Raw genomic sequence first — 17,376 nt, 5'->3', positions numbered from 1 at the left:
AATACCGACTTATGTATGGACTTATTCCTGGTGTGATAAGCGGCGATTCTTGAGAGTATTTTATGATAACCTAACAAGCAAATAAGGGAAACGAATACCGACTTATGTATGGACTTATTCCTGGTGCGATAAGCGGTGATTCCTGAGAATAGTTGAAAAGAATACCGACTTATGTATGGATTTATTCCTGGTGTGATAAGCGGTGATTCCTGAGAATATTTTATGATGAACCAACCGGCAAATGAGAGAAAAGAATACCGACTTATGTATGGACTTATTCCTGGTGAGATAAGCGGTGATTCTTGAGAATAGTTTATGATAAGCCAACAAGCAAATAGGGGAAACGAATACCGACTTATGTATGGACTTATTCCTCGTGTGATAAGCGGTGATTCCTGAGAATATTTTATGATGAACCAAGTGGCAAATGGGAGAAAAGAATACCGACTTATGTATGGACTTATTCCTGGTGTGATAAGCGGTAATTACTGAGAATAGTTTATGTAATATAACTTGTCCCAATTGTGTCAAAGCAATCGTGCCAAAGGAGGGCAGCATTGACTATAATATAGACCTAAGAATAAGGAATCAAGAATGACAAATGGAAGGTGACAATACTGACGTAAACAATGGATCGTATTCCGGTGACAAAAGCTGGTCCTAGTAAGAACCAACAAACGAATTGGAAAACGGCTGACGAAGCGTCTGAAAAATGACGAACAATAATAGTCTGGTAAAACCTGATTCGATAATCCCGATGCGAGTGGACGGTGATCTTCAGTATGAACTTCAGCAACTGATCGGGTCGCGATGGTGACAAGAGGGAGTCTAGTTAATTTGATGGAAAACAAGCAGACTAATTCGGGGTCGGCAAGTGGAAAGGGTGTATCCTTTTTATTAATAATAATAGATTTATCTACAGAATAGAGGTACAGAAGTAGATATCATGGTTGGAAATCACTTTACCTGTTCTAGCAGATACTCACTAATGTTCAAGGGTTACTTAAATTCAAATTAAAGTTCTTATAATTGACGTATTCCGTAATGATATATTAATTATGTCTTGCTGAATTCGGTACGTAGTAGCTAGAAGTTGTATAGACCCTTTAAAGTAGATCTAAAATGACATGCTGATTGTAAATGCTAAATATCGGTTCATGTTAATGTACATCTTCGCAGTCACTCATTGTATTACGTTGATGTTTGGTGGAAACAGCACAGTAAAGAGCAAATTCTTAAATACTATTTCAAGTAACATCTATTCCAATAGACTATATAAGCAGTTCGCGCACGAAGGCTTGCTTACTTCACTCGCTAGGTATTAATGTATGGATCGCTGATATGTTATTAAAGCGTATAAGTACACCAATGTATCACGAAATAATTTCCTACATCTTTGTCATTCATTTGTTACACACTGACACGAGACAAGCAACGGTGACCGATGCGGCAATTCACGGCTCAGCATGACGCTGGGTTGGTGCAGCGTTTGGTGCTGTTTGTCCTCAATCACCGTGTTCAAGTTAACCATATTATCATAAGAGGACGAGGGTCTCTGGCATCGTTCGTCCTTACGCGCTCAAGAATGTACAAGAATGGAAGTTTCCAGAAATCAGATTTTATTGTATGTTACATCAATTAAGTCTATAGTGCCATGAAGGACTCGTTGCTTGCGAGACAATAAAATGGGGCAACAAAACGCCGTCTGTTGCGCTCTCTATCGCACTTACGGGGCTTATGGTAGACACAGTTATGCATGCATCTGCCCCTAGTGCAAGGATGATATGGGGCATCACAGGTAACGAGTTTATAATAATACAATAATACCTTGGCTAACATCATTGTGACTTATTTTGTTATATTAATAATAGTATTTGTTGTGCTACAATCGAGATACAGTCAGAGGCAGTCGTCTCAGTTATTTGAAAATATAGGATTACATTTTACACATTGTAGATCTCATAGTGATCTGTACTGTGTGTATCATTATCAATTAGTGGATTCATGTTTCTTTAAATTTCTGGAATAATATGATTATTGGGGTCTCCTTAGAATACATTGTGGTTTGTTTCGATCTTAGTACTTATTAATAATAACAACTACATTTAACCATATTATTTATCTTGACTTCGTAGACATAGGTTCAATATTCAATAACTCAATTTGATAGGTAATTATCTTTTATTGTTATTCAAGTAGAGTACAAAATATGGTCACATAATATCTGTGCCGACATCTCTGCCTTTCTGGTCTGCAAAATTATTTTACAATCATTATTCATATACTTACCGATATTGCTTAGTATAATACTACATATATGCAATTAAAGATTGGCATATTGTTTCTTATTATTTGTTTTACGTTACATACTTATATTGTAATATATATATATATTTTTTTTATTTTATTTTTTTTCAACGGTGTCAATCAGTAGGTACCACTTGAGAATAATTAAATGTCAATTCACGATAATCAAATTGGTAATGCATGAAACACTACAAAGACATTATAATCAAGGTCAACTCATATCAAATATTCATCAATTGTATGAGAACATTGGATTATAAGATATTCTTTTAATTTATTTTTAAGTTTAAAGAAATTATGAAGTCTACAGAAGTAGTTAGGTTCATTAGTATATTGTAAAACTTTGTGATTAATTTTGTATAAAGTGTTAGTAATGGTCAATGGGATCCAACAACTCTTACCATATCTCTTAAAATGTATATACTAGTGAAAATATTGTAATTTGTGTTGCATTAGAGCATTATGTAGGATTAGAATTCATGTCATTACAGTGGTAAGAAGGAAAGGGCAAACAAACTTACTTTAATTGAAAACTGATAGTGACATTGTTTAAAATCATAGAGTACTTAGCACTCAGAATTCAAGTTGGTGATAATTCACTATCCTTCTTTTCTTTCCTCGTTGTTGTTTTGTTTAAGGTTGATTATATTTTATTCGCTTTAAATGCAAATTACCAAAGATGTTTTATAATTCTCATAATTAGTATTGCCACATTTGCCATGCAAATATTTATTCACGTATTACTAAATACAAATACAAACTTGAAGAATATGTAGTTCATAATAATATTTAAAAATAAAATTATTGATTTCACTATAATTTCCTTGTATTAAGTATTAACATAAATTGTGTTGATTTCAATATTTGATTATACTATTGTGAATTGGTTGTATACGTATATCACTAACAATAACTAGATCATACAATTTTCTTAATATCAAGCTTAAATCAGAATGACTTATAGTATTTACTATTTACTTATCTCAGTGTGATTTGTTGTGTATTTATAAGAATTAGACTTAAAGATGTTGATTGCAATGTACATAATGATTATTGATACCAGTATTTTGTAGGTCTCATTGGCACTTGTTTTGTGCACTTGTTAAATCTAACAATGTTAGCTTTGATCTGTTAGAGGAATTATTATACTAATCATATTAATTATAATATAGGACTGTTAAGGTATTCTATGTTGCTCCTATTGAGTTATGGGTATGAGGGCATTACCCTCGGTTGGAAGGCCGAGTGGTCAGATATGAGGACATATCTGGAGCAGGATGGACGACTGTAGGCAACACAGAAAACCTGCCATCTGTCACCCGTGAGTGGAGGTGTGACAGTGGTAGCGGCGTCGGACGGACGCAGCGAGAGAAAAAAGATGGACGATATAAAAGTAATTAAGCGAGATATAAGTACTAGGTGATTAATTAAGCTAGATATAAACTAAGTGGATGTTACAAGTGTACCTGAATATAAGACTGTGGACATCGGAACTGCGTTTGATTCATATTAGGGTCATCCCAAGACTAATAAACCCGGATTGGAGGTTAAGTTGTTTATATAAGGAATTAAGTATTACGTTAAAAAAGGTGGTAGCATGCGACAGGTCGAGACGGCAATCAGGGTAAGAGACGGGGGGACGCCCCGCACACTCGCACGTCACCCGCGCTATTCCGCACCGGGTTAGCGCGGGGGCTGTGCCGGTGTGCGGGGAGTCCCAACCCCGATTGCCATTTAGACCTGTCGTGTACCTATTGTAAGTGCCTAAGTACAAAAAGCTCTAAAGACAAAAAATACCTAACATGGCTACAGGTAACCTGTTTGCGATAATGAGATTTAATAGCTGCTTAAGTGAGACTTATTTATTATTTTACTAGATGATGCTCACGATGCTCACGACTTCGTCCGCGTGGATTTAGGTTTTTAAAAATCTTCAGACTCTCTTCGAACTCTTTAATTTTCCGGGTTTAAAAGTAACCTACCTATGTCCTTCCCCGGGATGTAAGCTAACTCTGTAGGTACTAAATTTCATAAAAATCGGTGAAACTGTTGGGCTGTGAAATGCTAGCAGACAGACAGACAGACACACTTTCGCATTTATAATATTAGTATGGAGTATGGGTTACCTACCTAATTGTTGCAACTAAGTGGTCGAACCTACAATATGTATAACAATTAAATAGGTAGGTAGGTAAAGTAGATTTGTTAGTCACAATGTACCTATTACTTAGTAGGTACCAAAGAAGTTGGAAGTACTAGTAGGTACAGTACCACTGTAAGTAGATATTAACTACACATAAAAATATTTTTTAAGTATGTAAATTACCTATATTTTAAGGAACAGGTTATATATTCTACAAATATTAAGTTATCACGTCACACGTGGTGCTTATATGTTAACTATATGATAAAAATAATAAAACAATTAACTTATTTCATTTTCCAACTTACCTTCAATTTGAGTTTTTAAATCGCCACTCGAAAAATCCAGTCAAATATTTTAGTAAGTGCAATATGTGTCACAAATGTACATTATGTAAACAATAAATCACACTTTTCTCTCAGTAATTTGATTCACACTGTTTTTGTTTAAATTCTAAAACACTCGCGCGGGATCACGTTTTTGCATTGTATGGACACGAACACTAGGTGCGCATAACATAACGCACAACTCCACTCGCGCGTTTACGTTCTTCGAATACAAAACAATGCGTGCCGCATGAATTGAGTCATCGCATGATTAATGTTTACTAGTGCTGACATCTGTTAAAAAGAATTTGTTGGCAATTAGTATTTTAGCGACATCTATGAGTGTTTTTAAACAAACAAGTAATTTACTACTCGCCCTTAGATGGCGCTTTTGTCTAACTCGTACTATAGCCACAAGATGGCGTTATTTGGTGAAAATTAAATAAAACATTTTTATAATAGCTTTAGGGATACCTAGAATTATTCTAAGTATCCCTAAAGTTAAGGTATATTTTATCATAATTATTTAAAACCTACTAAGATTTTTAAACATTGAAAAATGAAACCATCAACAATATTTTTTATTCATCAGATCAGTCATTCGTTCATTTATCTTGCTTGACTGTTACTCTATGGTTAAACTCACTCTTTTTCTGTCAAAATGGCTGCCGTGCAAGAGGTGCGTGCTCAATTTTATCGTGGTAATTTGTGGCTTTACCAAAAGAAATTGAAATAGTTTTCATTAAATATTTTAATTTTGGTGCTTTCAGGCGAGACGTGAACCAATTCAGGCCGTCCAGGTCTTCGGACGTAAGGTGAGTTTCCAAAAGTAGTTTCCACGTGTTTGGTTGGAAATTCTGCATGTTATTTTCAATTATTATTTTATATACAAAATTCATACGTCATACTTTTGTGTAACTACGAGTTAAATTACTCGTGATTTACTCCGGTCTCTATACAAGTCTTTCTATTTATTGGTTAGGTTAACATTGTGTCACCCTTTTCTGCCTTTGCCGTTGTAACCTAAACTAGTTAACGGTCTATAGGAAAAGGAGAGCAAAGTTTTTTGTTTTCCCAGTCATTATGACTTCTCCATATAGGTTGGTTTAAATATAAACTATATATTGTATATTTGTTATATATGTATATCTAATAATGTAATGCCAACCGTTCATAATATAACCTAAAACTACTTTTAATTGTTCATACAGCGGTAGATTTCGATGATGCCATCAGATAGATTATATTGAGGAGTAGTAGATAGCAAGCTATCTAAAATTCTTCTCCGCAGCATCAATTGTATTGTAAGAAGAGATGTTGCATAGATGTTGTTGATGTTGTTTGACTTGCATAGTCAAAACTGTTCAAAAGCTCTTAGCTCTTAAAATGATGTATTGGTTATAATGACTGAAACGTAAGTCAACTATTTGTAGCATAACTACTGACATTAGTTATAAGAACTAATCGCTTGTGACTGTGACAACCTAGTTGTTAAATCATGCCTCCATATCACTTGCTTAAGGCGTGAAGAAAGACATTGTGAGGAAACCTATAGTCCACGTCAGGTCGAGAGGGCAATCGGGGTATGAGGTGGGGAGAAGCCTCGCTTAGGGGGTGTGCGGGGCATTCCCTCCGGGGGATTGCCCTGATGTCCCTGTCCCATATTATATTGGAGAACTCTCAGGCATGTGCCTGAGAGTTCTCCAATATTCTCAAAGGTGTGTGAAGTCTGCCAATCTATACTAGGCCAGCATGGTAGATTATGGCTAAACCCTTCCCATTCTGAGAGGAGACCTTTCATCAGTACCAAGATGATTATGAATATTTTTTTTTGTTGTGCCTTATCATGCGATCAGTCCGTGGACTATGAGCAGATTGGTTGGAGGACAGTTTGGCGTGATTGGTCACAACTTCCCCAGCGGGAAAACTCCATGAGTCTCAGCTAATTATCCAATAGGTATATTATGCTTTCTCTTTAGTCGACAGATCGCCTGCGGCATTGTCAACTGCACTGCCAGGCGATTTGGATGGAAATGATGATGTTGAATAAAAGTGTTTTTGTTGTTTCAGAAAACAGCAACCGCAGTAGCTTACTGCAAGCGTGGCCATGGTGTGCTCCGAGTGAACGGCCGCCCTCTCGACTTGGTGGAGCCACGTCTGCTCCAGTACAAATTGCAGGAACCCATCCTATTGCTCGGCAAGGTGGGTTTTATGTTACTCATGATTCTGACTAACACCTAAGTATATTATGCACTAAACTAGTTGTAGCAAAAATTTGCATGTCTGTATATTATTTTCTGTTGCACATTCTTGATAAATCTTGCAAAAATAGTGAATGTGTCTAATTCTGTTGAACTCAATCTCAAAACTTAACTAAATTGACATTAATCTAGTGCTATCTTTCTCAATGGGGACCATTATAAAGTGGATAGTAGTTTAATAATATTGTAGGTAATTAATGTAAAGAGCCTTAATAACTCAACGGTTAAAGGAGCGGACTGAAATCCGAGAGGTCGCCAGTTCAAACCCCACCTGTTGCACTATTGTCTTACCTATTCCTAGCACAAGCTTAACGCTTAGTAGAGGAAAGGGGAATATTAGTCATGATCTTTGCTAATATTCTTTAGCTTTAATAAAATTATAATCTCAAAATTAAATTGGCTCAAAATTTTAATATTAAAAGCTTAGAACTAAAATATTTTTGTACTACTGCAATTATTGTTAAACATATGCATTCTGTGTTGGTTAACTTGTATTGATTTTGGTCTGCATTTTACTAATGTACAGTATGCCGCAGAAAGTAATGTACATAGACCTTTAGATGGAGAAAACAGATTTGTAGAGCATTGTCTCTGTCGTCGAGACCGACAAAATGTTATATATAGTCGACGCATTTAAAACTGAGTCGTCTAGTTATCTGTCTGTTTCGCTCGCACTTACCTATGACCTATAAGTAATTCCAACGTTAGCAACACTACTCAGTGAATATCCTATGTACATTGTACATAGTACTCTGTGGTGAATATTAATAATTCCCCACAATATTCACCACAGGATATTCACAGAGTACAGTGTTGCTAACTTAAGAATTTCATTTCTCTATTTTCATGAGATTCTGGTCTACCTATAGTCATAGGGTTTTCTTGGGAAAATTACATTACATAAGTGTAAAAATAAAACTGCATGTTGACTACACATTTTTAATTTGCTCAGTTGTTTTGTGTCTTCATAATGTTAGAATAATTAGAAGCATGTTGTGTATGTGCCACCATTAATTTTGCACTAAAACACTAGTATTTGTGATTTTTTTGTACTTTTTGCACTAGTTTCAGTGTGTGATCTAGTTTAGTTAAATGTATATGTAGAGAGTACAGCTTAAAACTTGGATATTTAAAAAATAGTATAAAAATAATAATATCTTTATGCCTTTGTTGTTATGATTGCATTAAATTTTTCTAAAATTGCATTTCTTTTTCTCAGAACTATATTGTATCAGACTATATATTCTCAGAACTATATGTTCTCAGAACTATTGTAATAAAAAAGTTACAGCATTTTTACTTATACAATAAAAAGCAGTAGTAGATGCATTTGAGGATACAAAAGTACTTTCAAAAGTTTATTTGTATAAGAATCTTTTTATTTTTTTTAAATTGCAATAAGTAAAGTTTGACATATGTTTTATTGCAATAATTAATTTTGATAATGATGAATAACTTATTCCGAACCTGAGCATCTTAAAGATGTGAAGTAAACATCCATTCTGACTTGTTCAAATATTATTTCACATCAACACAGTAAAAACCTATATTAATGCAAACTTTTGTATATTTTCAGGAAAAGTTCTCCGGCGTTGACATTAGAGTGACAGTCAAGGGAGGTGGTCACGTGGCACAAGTGTATGCTATCAGACAAGCCATCTCCAAGGCACTGATTGCCTTTTATCAAAAATGTAAGTTTCTCCCTATAGGTACATACTACATACAGTCAAAACTATCCACGGAGAGAAGTTAGTCGATCTTTCTGTTATGTAATCCCATACAAATGATAGAGGCAAAAACCTCCGTGGGCGCTAACCATTTTGAAACACCAACCAATCATAAACGAAACCTTGTTTCCTAATTTAATTTTGAATGTTTTTTGAAAACATTTTCGTATTGAATTTAGAATATTTTCTGTAAACATGTTCGTGATTGGTTGGTGACACAAAATGGTTAAGACGCACTGAGATTTTAGTCTCTATCATTTGTATAGGATTACGTAACAGAGAGAGTGCTATGCTAACTTCTTTCCGTGGGCAGAGTATAGCAATGTTTTCATCCAATTGTTTCGATTCTTCTAACATCTCGATTGTTCTCGATAATCTTGATGGATAACCATCAAGCTACATCTACGATTAGGTAACCAGAACGGAGGATTTCCGATGATTTTAATAAAAAAAAAAAACCAGAACGCTATCAAAAACTTAGCGTTAGTGTCATACTACCTAAACACAATCCAATACCAATAACCATTTGCCTCATTTTGTAGTTTTAGTATTTTTCAAACTCGGGTCAATGCCCCACCTACAACGCTGCATTGACTCCGAGTGGCCTACTTACGCAACGTTTGTTGACCTCTAGCGTCAGTCAGATGTTTTATTTGCAATATATCGTAAACTTTACAAAACCATAGATTTTATTCGCGCTTTTTTTTGTGGTAGTAATCATCAGTACTACCTGTCTTCGTTGTTGCCAGCGTTCTGGTTACATCCTGTATCTGAATCAATTCAATATAAATATTTAGTAAAAAAACCCCTTCTTTCCAAAGCTGGCTTGCACCATGTGAGTCAGTCATTTCAGAGAAGGTAGATCATATTGTGACATTTACCAAACGGCATGCGTTTTTGATACCTTGCTTGTTTGAAGTGTACACTACAAAACATTTAAAATAAGTATATTAATTTTTAAGCTGTGATAGCCTAGTGGTTAGGACGTCCACCTTCTAATCGGAGGTCGGGGGTTCGATCCCGGGCACGCACCTCTAACTTTTCGGAGTTATGTGCGTTTTAATTAATTAAATATCACTTGCTTTACCGGTAAGGGGAAAACATCGTGAGAAAACCTGCATGCCTGAGAGTTCTCCATAATGTTCTCAAAGTTGTGTGAAGTCTATCAATCCGCACATGGCCAGCGTGGTAGACTATAGCCAAAACCCTTCTCAGTCTGAGAGGAGACTCGTGCTCTGTAGTGAGCCGGCGATGGGTTGATCATGATGATGATGATGATATTCATTTTTAGGCCTCCGTACCTAAAGGGACCCTATTACTAAGCTAATGACCCATTATGAGCATTGGCCAATATTTGCCACAAACATTTGAACTTATAAACCTTCAAGTAAGCAAAGTGTTGTTTTCACAGATGTAGATGAAGCGTCAAAGAAGGAAATCAAAGACATCCTCGTCCAATACGACAGGAGTTTGATGGTGGCGGACCCTCGGCGCTGCGAGCCCAAGAAGTTCGGCGGACCGGGCGCCCGTGCCAGATACCAGAAGTCTTATCGTTAATACTGCAGGGGGGCGCACGCTTTGGTATTGCGCTGGTTCTATGCAGCGTGCGCAATATCATTGGGTGGTTTTAAAAATAAAAAATTTAAAAAATTACATTGTTTTTTATTTTATTTTGATAACTACAGTAGAGTAGATTATAATATTATAATGAACTAATAGTTACCTTCATATTTTATAATAGCCAGTGCTAGCCTAGTGGTAGATCCCGGGCACGCACCTCTAACTTTTCGAAGTTATTTAAGTAATTAAATATCACTTGCTTTAACGGTGAAGGAAAATATCGTGACGAAACCTGCATGTCTGAGAGTTCTCCATAATGTTTTCAAAGGTTTGTAAAGTCTACCAATCCGCACATGGATTGTGGTATTCTATGGCCAAAACTATAGATAATACATAATATACTGGTAGCCAAAACCATTCTGAGAAGAGACCTATGCTCTGTAGTGAGCCGGCGATGGGTTGATCATGATGATTTATAATGCTAAGTGCAAGCATTAGGTAAGTACCTATATGGTATTTAAATTTATTGATATTTCGATTGTGAATGAGTTCGACGCGGGTAGAAATTATTTACGATGACTAATAAATCAATAATCATCTCACTGTTGCACGTGGAAATTTGCATGCATACCTAGGTTTTATGTCGTTTTGCAAATGAATTCATGCGGTTATACTTTTTAAATAACACAGATTACAGAAATGTTCGCCCCAGTGTGGGAATCAAAACGTTGGTTACAAATACAAATGACTGCGCTCGAAGAAAGAAACTTTAGAAATAAGTTCCAGTGGTAGTCATTAGATGGCGCTGGACACAATGACTGCGCTAGAAGAAACCTTAGAAAGAAGTTCCAGTGGTAGTCATTAGATGGCGCTGGACGTTTGAGTTTAAATATTAAATTGCGCTGCGAAGATTCGGGCTGATTGAATGACTACCGCCGTGTTGCGTTGTTTAGTTATCGCTTCTCGGCCTTTTGGCTAAGATCAAAGTGTAGTATCTGTTCTTTTCAGCTTAATATCTGAAAGTTCCCACACTGTGGGACCAGTATATTAAACTGATTTTTGGAAATCGACGGGATGTTCGGGGCTCGCTCCACTCCCGTCACGGGTCGGCCCGGCATTGCAGTGCCGCCGGGATCGGCCCACATATATCTATCTAAATCTAATTACTCGACATTAGAGTGCTGAAAGATTATATATTAACTATCATCAATTCTCTACCAAATTATTACTATTTATAATTTTGTTATCGTATCGTACCTACTATACTACCTACTGCATTCCGATTCTTAAGTACCTAGTCTATAATCTAATCTTCTGCGTGTGACGGGCCCGGGGCCAGTAGCGTCACGTTTGATGCATAGACCATAAGATTATAAACTACTAGGCACTAGCTGACCCGGCGAACTTCGTATAATTCTTTAATTTTTTTTTAATACTTACAATTTTTAATTATTTCTCCAGAACCACCCTCGTACTTCAAGGAATATTATTAAAAAAAATATTAGCGAAATCGGTTCAGGCTGTTCTCGAGATTTCACATTTTTATTTATATAGAGAGAATAGAGCTGAGCTTGCCACTTCAGCTTCGCAACCCGTTGAGCTATGTCGGTTACATTAGTTCTCCTACGGATCTCCTCATTTCTGATTTGATCACGTAGAGAAACTCCAAGCGTAGCTATTCCATCGCCCGCTGAGTGACTCTGAGCTTTCTTATGAGGCCCATAGTTAGCGACCATGTCTCGGAATTCGGATCCATACCTATGTTACCACTGGCAACACGCACTGTTCGAAGACTTTGGTCTTCAAGCACTGAGGAATTTTGGACAAAAAGACATCTCGAAGCTTCCTGAACGCTGCCCAACCGAGTTGAATTCGGCGGTTGACCTCTTTCTCGAAATTGGACCTACTCAACTGGATTGTGTGTCCTAGGTATACCTATATACTCGTCTACAATTTCGAGTGCAGAGCTCTCAACGACCTACTGGGTGGGACCGGACATTAAGCATTAGACATGATTTTCGTCTTTCTCATGTTCATTTTTAGGCCCACCTGCTGAGAAGCTTTGCTAAGGTCATTGAGCATTGTATTGAGGTCTTCCAGACCATTCCAGGTCATACCACAGATGAGTGAATAATATAGATATGCCCTATGAATCAAATTGTATTAATAATAATAATATAATAATAATGTTCTTTATTTCAGGCAAAATGTAGGTACCTACCCATATTATTACAAAAAGTATTGAAACCACCGGTCGCCAGTTTCTCCTATGGTACCTACATATCTATAAATAGTAGTAAAGTTCTGTTTAATCTAATTTATTTCTTACTTCATTCCATCTTAGAACATAAACATAATACAATGTAGGGTGTGAAAAATCATTCACTTTAAATACATGATGTGCGTTTTATTGCATATCGGCCAGTATGCCAGCTTTTCTGCTACCTACCGCGACTACCGAAGTGTGAACGGCGATCGTTTGGACTTCGGATATCATCGTATACCCCCGAGAGGGAGCGAGTAGGACGAATGGTGCTTACCTAAAAATCGTGCGTGTTAGAAAGAGCAAAATATTATGCCTGATTTCTCGTTCCACGGACAGGGGCCCCGTTGAACTGGGTTAGCTTATAAGAGTATTTCAAAAATAAACTTTAAATAAATTAGAGTAAAGTATATTTTTCCTTGCAATAGTTTGTAGCAGTTCGCAAAATCTCTAAAATGAAATTTCACTTGCCAGCCAGTTGCCTTACCGCTATCTTTGTGTACGATACGTATTATTCATTTTGTTATTGTGCTATATTGCTACTATTTAGTGAAGTTATGCTAGTTATTTAGTATAAATAAATACAGATAAGTCTCTAGTGTGCACCCACATCTGAGTATAGTGCATTTAAGTAACTAACTAATACCTACTATTTAAATAGCTAAAGGGTATTAGGTATAGTTTAGGCAACGAACAATGAGTGCTTCCGTTTGGCAACATTTTGAAAAAGTTCGAGGCGAAACTGTGGCTAAATGTAAGTTGTGTCAGAGAGACTATTCGTACAGAACTTCTATTACAAACTTAAAAAAACATTTGAACCACAAACATCCGATTGCCTATGAAAATTGTTTGAACAACCAAGAAACCGTTAGGACGTCTGTAAAGCTTGAACATGAAAATCAAATAGTCTCAGTTATCGATCATGAAGATGAAGGTTCGTCAACCGTGTATCAACTGGATATAGTTCCATCAGACATCCAAATTGTCTCGCCGTGTAAATTGCAGCAACCTAAGCAGCAGTCAACAAGTGCGCCGATACAACGCAAAGTAGACAAAAAGCGTAAAAAGCTCATCGATAAAAAATTACTCCAGATGATCATCCAGGACTATCAACCGTTTTCAATTGTGGAAGATGAAGGGTTTAAGGGTTTTGTAGAAGCTCTGAACCCGAGCTACGAGTTGCCTGACAGAAAACTGATATCTGGAACATTGATACCGCAGCAATATTTAGAGTGTAAGAGTCAAATTATTGAATTGGTTCATAAGGCAAAAAAAGTCTGCCTCACTACGGAGTGCTGGACTTCTTTGTCCAAAGACGCATATTTAGCTGTGACAGCACATTTCCTTGTAAACTACGAGTTAGTAACGGTCTTGCTGCATTGCGAACACTTCAGTGGCTCTCAGACTGCCGAGGCATCGGCACTTGCGTCCGCTTTGTTGACGATAGCTTCAGAATGGAATATCACGGACAAAATTACTTTGGTAGTTTCGGATAATACACCGAACATGATCAGTGCGGTAGAACAAAACGGATGGCGACTTTTCAGTTGTTTCTTGCATAAGCTAAACCTAGTTATTGAAAAGGCTCTGCAAAAAATTAACGTGGTTTTAGAAAAATTGAAAAAAATAGTAGCTCATTTTAAAAAGAATTATCAAGCGACAGAGGCATTGGAGAGATACCAGCTCGATTTTGAAAACAGATCTGAAGCACTTCGCTTGATTCAGTCCGTTCCGACCAGATGGAATTCGGTTTATTACATGCTGGAGAGATTTTTAAAATTACAAGTGGCTTTACCGGTCGTGATGCCAGCTCTGAAAGCCGGGCTACCCCTTATTACAGTAGAAATGTGGGAAGTGATAAGGCAAGTGTGCATAATTCTAAAACCTTTCGAAGAAATTGCGCAAATTATGAGTGGCAACCACTATCTCCCGGCGAGCCTTGCAATTGTAATTGTAGATGGGCTGAAAAACGTCATTTCAATCATGAAAACCAAATCTATACTCGGCGTGGCGGAAGAATTCCTTAAAAAGTTAGACGAAGGTATGAACACGTACTTTCCTGAGAATGAAATCGAAGACAATATGCTTCTCGGTATATGCACATTCTTGGACCCTCGCTTCAAGAGTCATGCTTTTGTAGAAGATAAAGATCTCGAGATGGACTCTGGCGAAGAGATGTGTCAGCGTACAATGCGTGCCTATTTAATTAAGGAGCGCGTCTTGGAGCTATTGAAAACAAAATTAAGAGAAAAACGAGGCACATCCGAAGATGACTACGATCCATTATCTCATACGTCGAGACCTATGTCGAGTTCTGTAGAAGATATTGAGAACATATCTGTATGGGGGAAAATAAATAAAAGCATTGCAGCGTCAGTGACCCCTTTAGTCGATGACTTTAACACTACAGCTAAAAAAGAACTAGACATGTTTTTAAAAGAAGAAGTGGCTCAGCGAGACTCTTGTCCATTAGAATGGTGGAAATCCCATGCCTGCATTTACCCTAATTTAGCAGAGATATTCAGCGATTACGGCCACCTCGTGGTGACTTCAGTGGAATGTGAACGAGCTTTCTCAAAAGCTGGAAGTCTTGTGACCCAGAAAAGAGCACTACTTAGTAGAAAACGTACAACAGAGCTGGTATTTATAAAAAGCAATGAGGCATATTATGAGTAAAAATAATTAAAAATTATACCTACATCACAAAAGTTAATAGGTATCTAACTACATAGTTACCTACTTGATTATAATATATAAAGGTATAATTTTTAGATTGGGAATACCACTTTGCCATGAGCACAGATATCCGTGTGGAAAAGAGGTTGATGGAATTCACGGACTCTCTGGCCAAAGGAGCGCTGGCAGAGGTGTCGGGATGATGGTAAGAGACCTGATGGATTGACGCTGGTTCCCTGGGGACGGGGATCGGACGCTACGCGCGTTGACAACTTCGCCCCGTGTCATATCAGGGAGACGGCATCAACACCGGAAGCCGCAGCAGAAATGGCTGAAACTGGTAATTAGCGGCGCAAGTATGTCTCTGTTATCGAGAGCTACCTTTTTTGTTCCGTTTGCCGTGGAGAGTGGAGACCCTAGGGGCATGGAGTCTTAGTGCAATAAAAATTTACGAGAAATTTGACCGCAGTCAATACTCAACAGCAGTGGCGTGCACAGGATTTCAAGCCAGGGTATGCATTTAGGTATGAACTTATTTTCCGGCAGGTTATTTAATGAAAAATAAGCATTGATTTTTTACAACGCGGGTAAGCAGTGCGTTTATGCCTCTATGAGCTGCACGCCACTGCTCAACAGTCTCATCTGGTGACAGAAGGGCTGGCTCATTTTTCGCGCAATTATTCAATTTTTCGCGGATTAGTCTGGCTGACCAGCGCGGAAAAGCAGATTATATTCTTGGCACCACTCCATGATTTGAACTAGGTAATTAGATAGGTAACGCTAGTTAAGTTTTATTGTAAAATTTGCAATTAAAAAAATTACGACTGATTTTATGTACGTTGTTTTAACAATTATTGTTATTAAATTACGTAATGTATAAAAAGATGTGTTACATATAACAATAATATACAGTAGGTATACTTTTATTTTCAGTAGCAAACAGTAGAAAAATAGCAAGTGTGACATTAGGGACTATTATTATTAGCAAGTGAGAAATCATTGCAGTATTTCATAGGTAGGTATATTATTTTCACATAGTGAAAAGGAAATTTTACTTAATTAAGTACCTACCAATTAAAATGATGAATTGTAATGATGAAAATATTTACAACCTACGTGAAAATCTATAAGTAGGTAGCAATACCTCTAACTTTATGAATAGATGAAAGGAAATAAAATAGGTACTTGTAATTTTAACACAATTTTATTTTGTTTTCTTTAAATTTCACAAAATTTTGTCTTTGATACATACGTCATCATTTGAATACGTAATAATTAAAAATTAAATGCATTATTACAAAGTACGAGGCACTTCTGTATATCTTCTTGTACGATCCAATTATCCTTATACTATTAATTTATACCTAATATCTATACTTAGTTATTATGTTTGACAATATACCTATAGTCCGCGACAGTTCGAGATGGCAATCCGGGTGGGGACGCCCCGTACATCCGCACAACCCCCGCGCTAACCCGGTGCGGGATAGCGCGGGTGACATACCCTGATTGTCACCTCAACCTGTCGCGGACTATACCTACCACAAGAACTTTAGTGACGGTTTAAAACACAGGTGGTTTAAAACTAGATGGACTTCCCAATCGAGTGTCTGTTGTCTTAGGGTGAGATCTATAGAGCGCCCTCTGACCACCTCTGATTTAGCTTAGACTTAAGACAGAGTTAAAACAAGACAGAGCTCACATAAATCTGTCTCGTTTTAACTCAATCTTAAGTCTGAGCAAAGTCAAAGTGCGCTCTATAGATCACAACCTTAGAGCTAGCGCGCACCAAGGTGCGGTGAGTTGCGGTGCGTTTTAAAATCCGTAAATTTGAATTTAAATGTATCAAAATCCGGTGCGGAATTAATTCCGCAGTGCGCGCGCTTCCATATATTATGTACCTAGTCCTGTAGTTCACAGATTTAGCGGGGGAAAAACGTACAGATTGTTACGTCATTGAAATTTATCCGCACCCAAAGTTTTTATGGTAGGTACTTAAATAAGAATAAATTTAAACGAATTAGTAATTAGGTAGATACCTATCTTCTTAATTTTTATTTTCGATACCTTTATTTTTGATTTTTATAACCAAGTAGGGTCAAGACACATTAAC

General features: G+C 36.9%; 3 protein-coding genes and 1 non-coding gene across 4 annotated transcripts in view; 3 read left to right on the top strand and 1 right to left on the bottom strand.

Annotated features, from left to right (window-relative positions):
- insc (inscuteable) overlaps positions 1–5,031 on the bottom strand; it is a 60,042-nt gene extending 55,011 nt beyond the window's left edge. The window contains exon 1 of the mRNA XM_034980645.2: positions 4,759–5,031. The gene's annotated coding sequence lies outside the window, so the exon portion shown is untranslated. The remainder of the gene's footprint in view (positions 1–4,758) is intronic.
- A 291-nt stretch (positions 5,032–5,322) lies between these two features.
- On the top strand, positions 5,323–10,417 carry RpS16 (ribosomal protein S16). Its single transcript, XM_034980650.2, has 5 exons — positions 5,323–5,455; positions 5,547–5,591; positions 6,847–6,978; positions 8,614–8,728; positions 10,176–10,417. The coding sequence occupies exons 1-5, from the start codon at positions 5,438–5,440 to the stop codon at positions 10,319–10,321; spliced, it is 456 nt and encodes a 151-aa protein (XP_034836541.1). The 5' UTR covers positions 5,323–5,437; the 3' UTR covers positions 10,322–10,417.
- Positions 10,418–11,279: 862 nt separating this feature from the next.
- On the top strand, positions 11,280–11,472 carry LOC117993046 (U2 spliceosomal RNA). The gene has a single exon (XR_004675138.1). It is a non-coding gene; the product is annotated as a U2 spliceosomal RNA (small nuclear RNA).
- A 1,608-nt stretch (positions 11,473–13,080) lies between these two features.
- LOC117992923 (E3 SUMO-protein ligase ZBED1-like) lies at positions 13,081–16,723 on the top strand. The gene has a single exon (XM_069506215.1). It carries the CDS (start codon positions 13,284–13,286, stop codon positions 15,261–15,263), a length of 1,980 nt encoding a protein of 659 aa, XP_069362316.1. The 5' UTR covers positions 13,081–13,283; the 3' UTR covers positions 15,264–16,723.
- Positions 16,724–17,376: the final 653 nt, after the last annotated feature.

Source organism: Maniola hyperantus, chromosome 22, assembly GCF_902806685.2.
Source record: "Maniola hyperantus chromosome 22, iAphHyp1.2, whole genome shotgun sequence".
Classification (NCBI taxonomy): domain Eukaryota; kingdom Metazoa; phylum Arthropoda; class Insecta; order Lepidoptera; family Nymphalidae; genus Maniola; species Maniola hyperantus.
The sequence above is the reverse complement of the archived record's forward strand: the minus strand, read 5'-3'. Positions and strand labels throughout refer to the sequence as shown.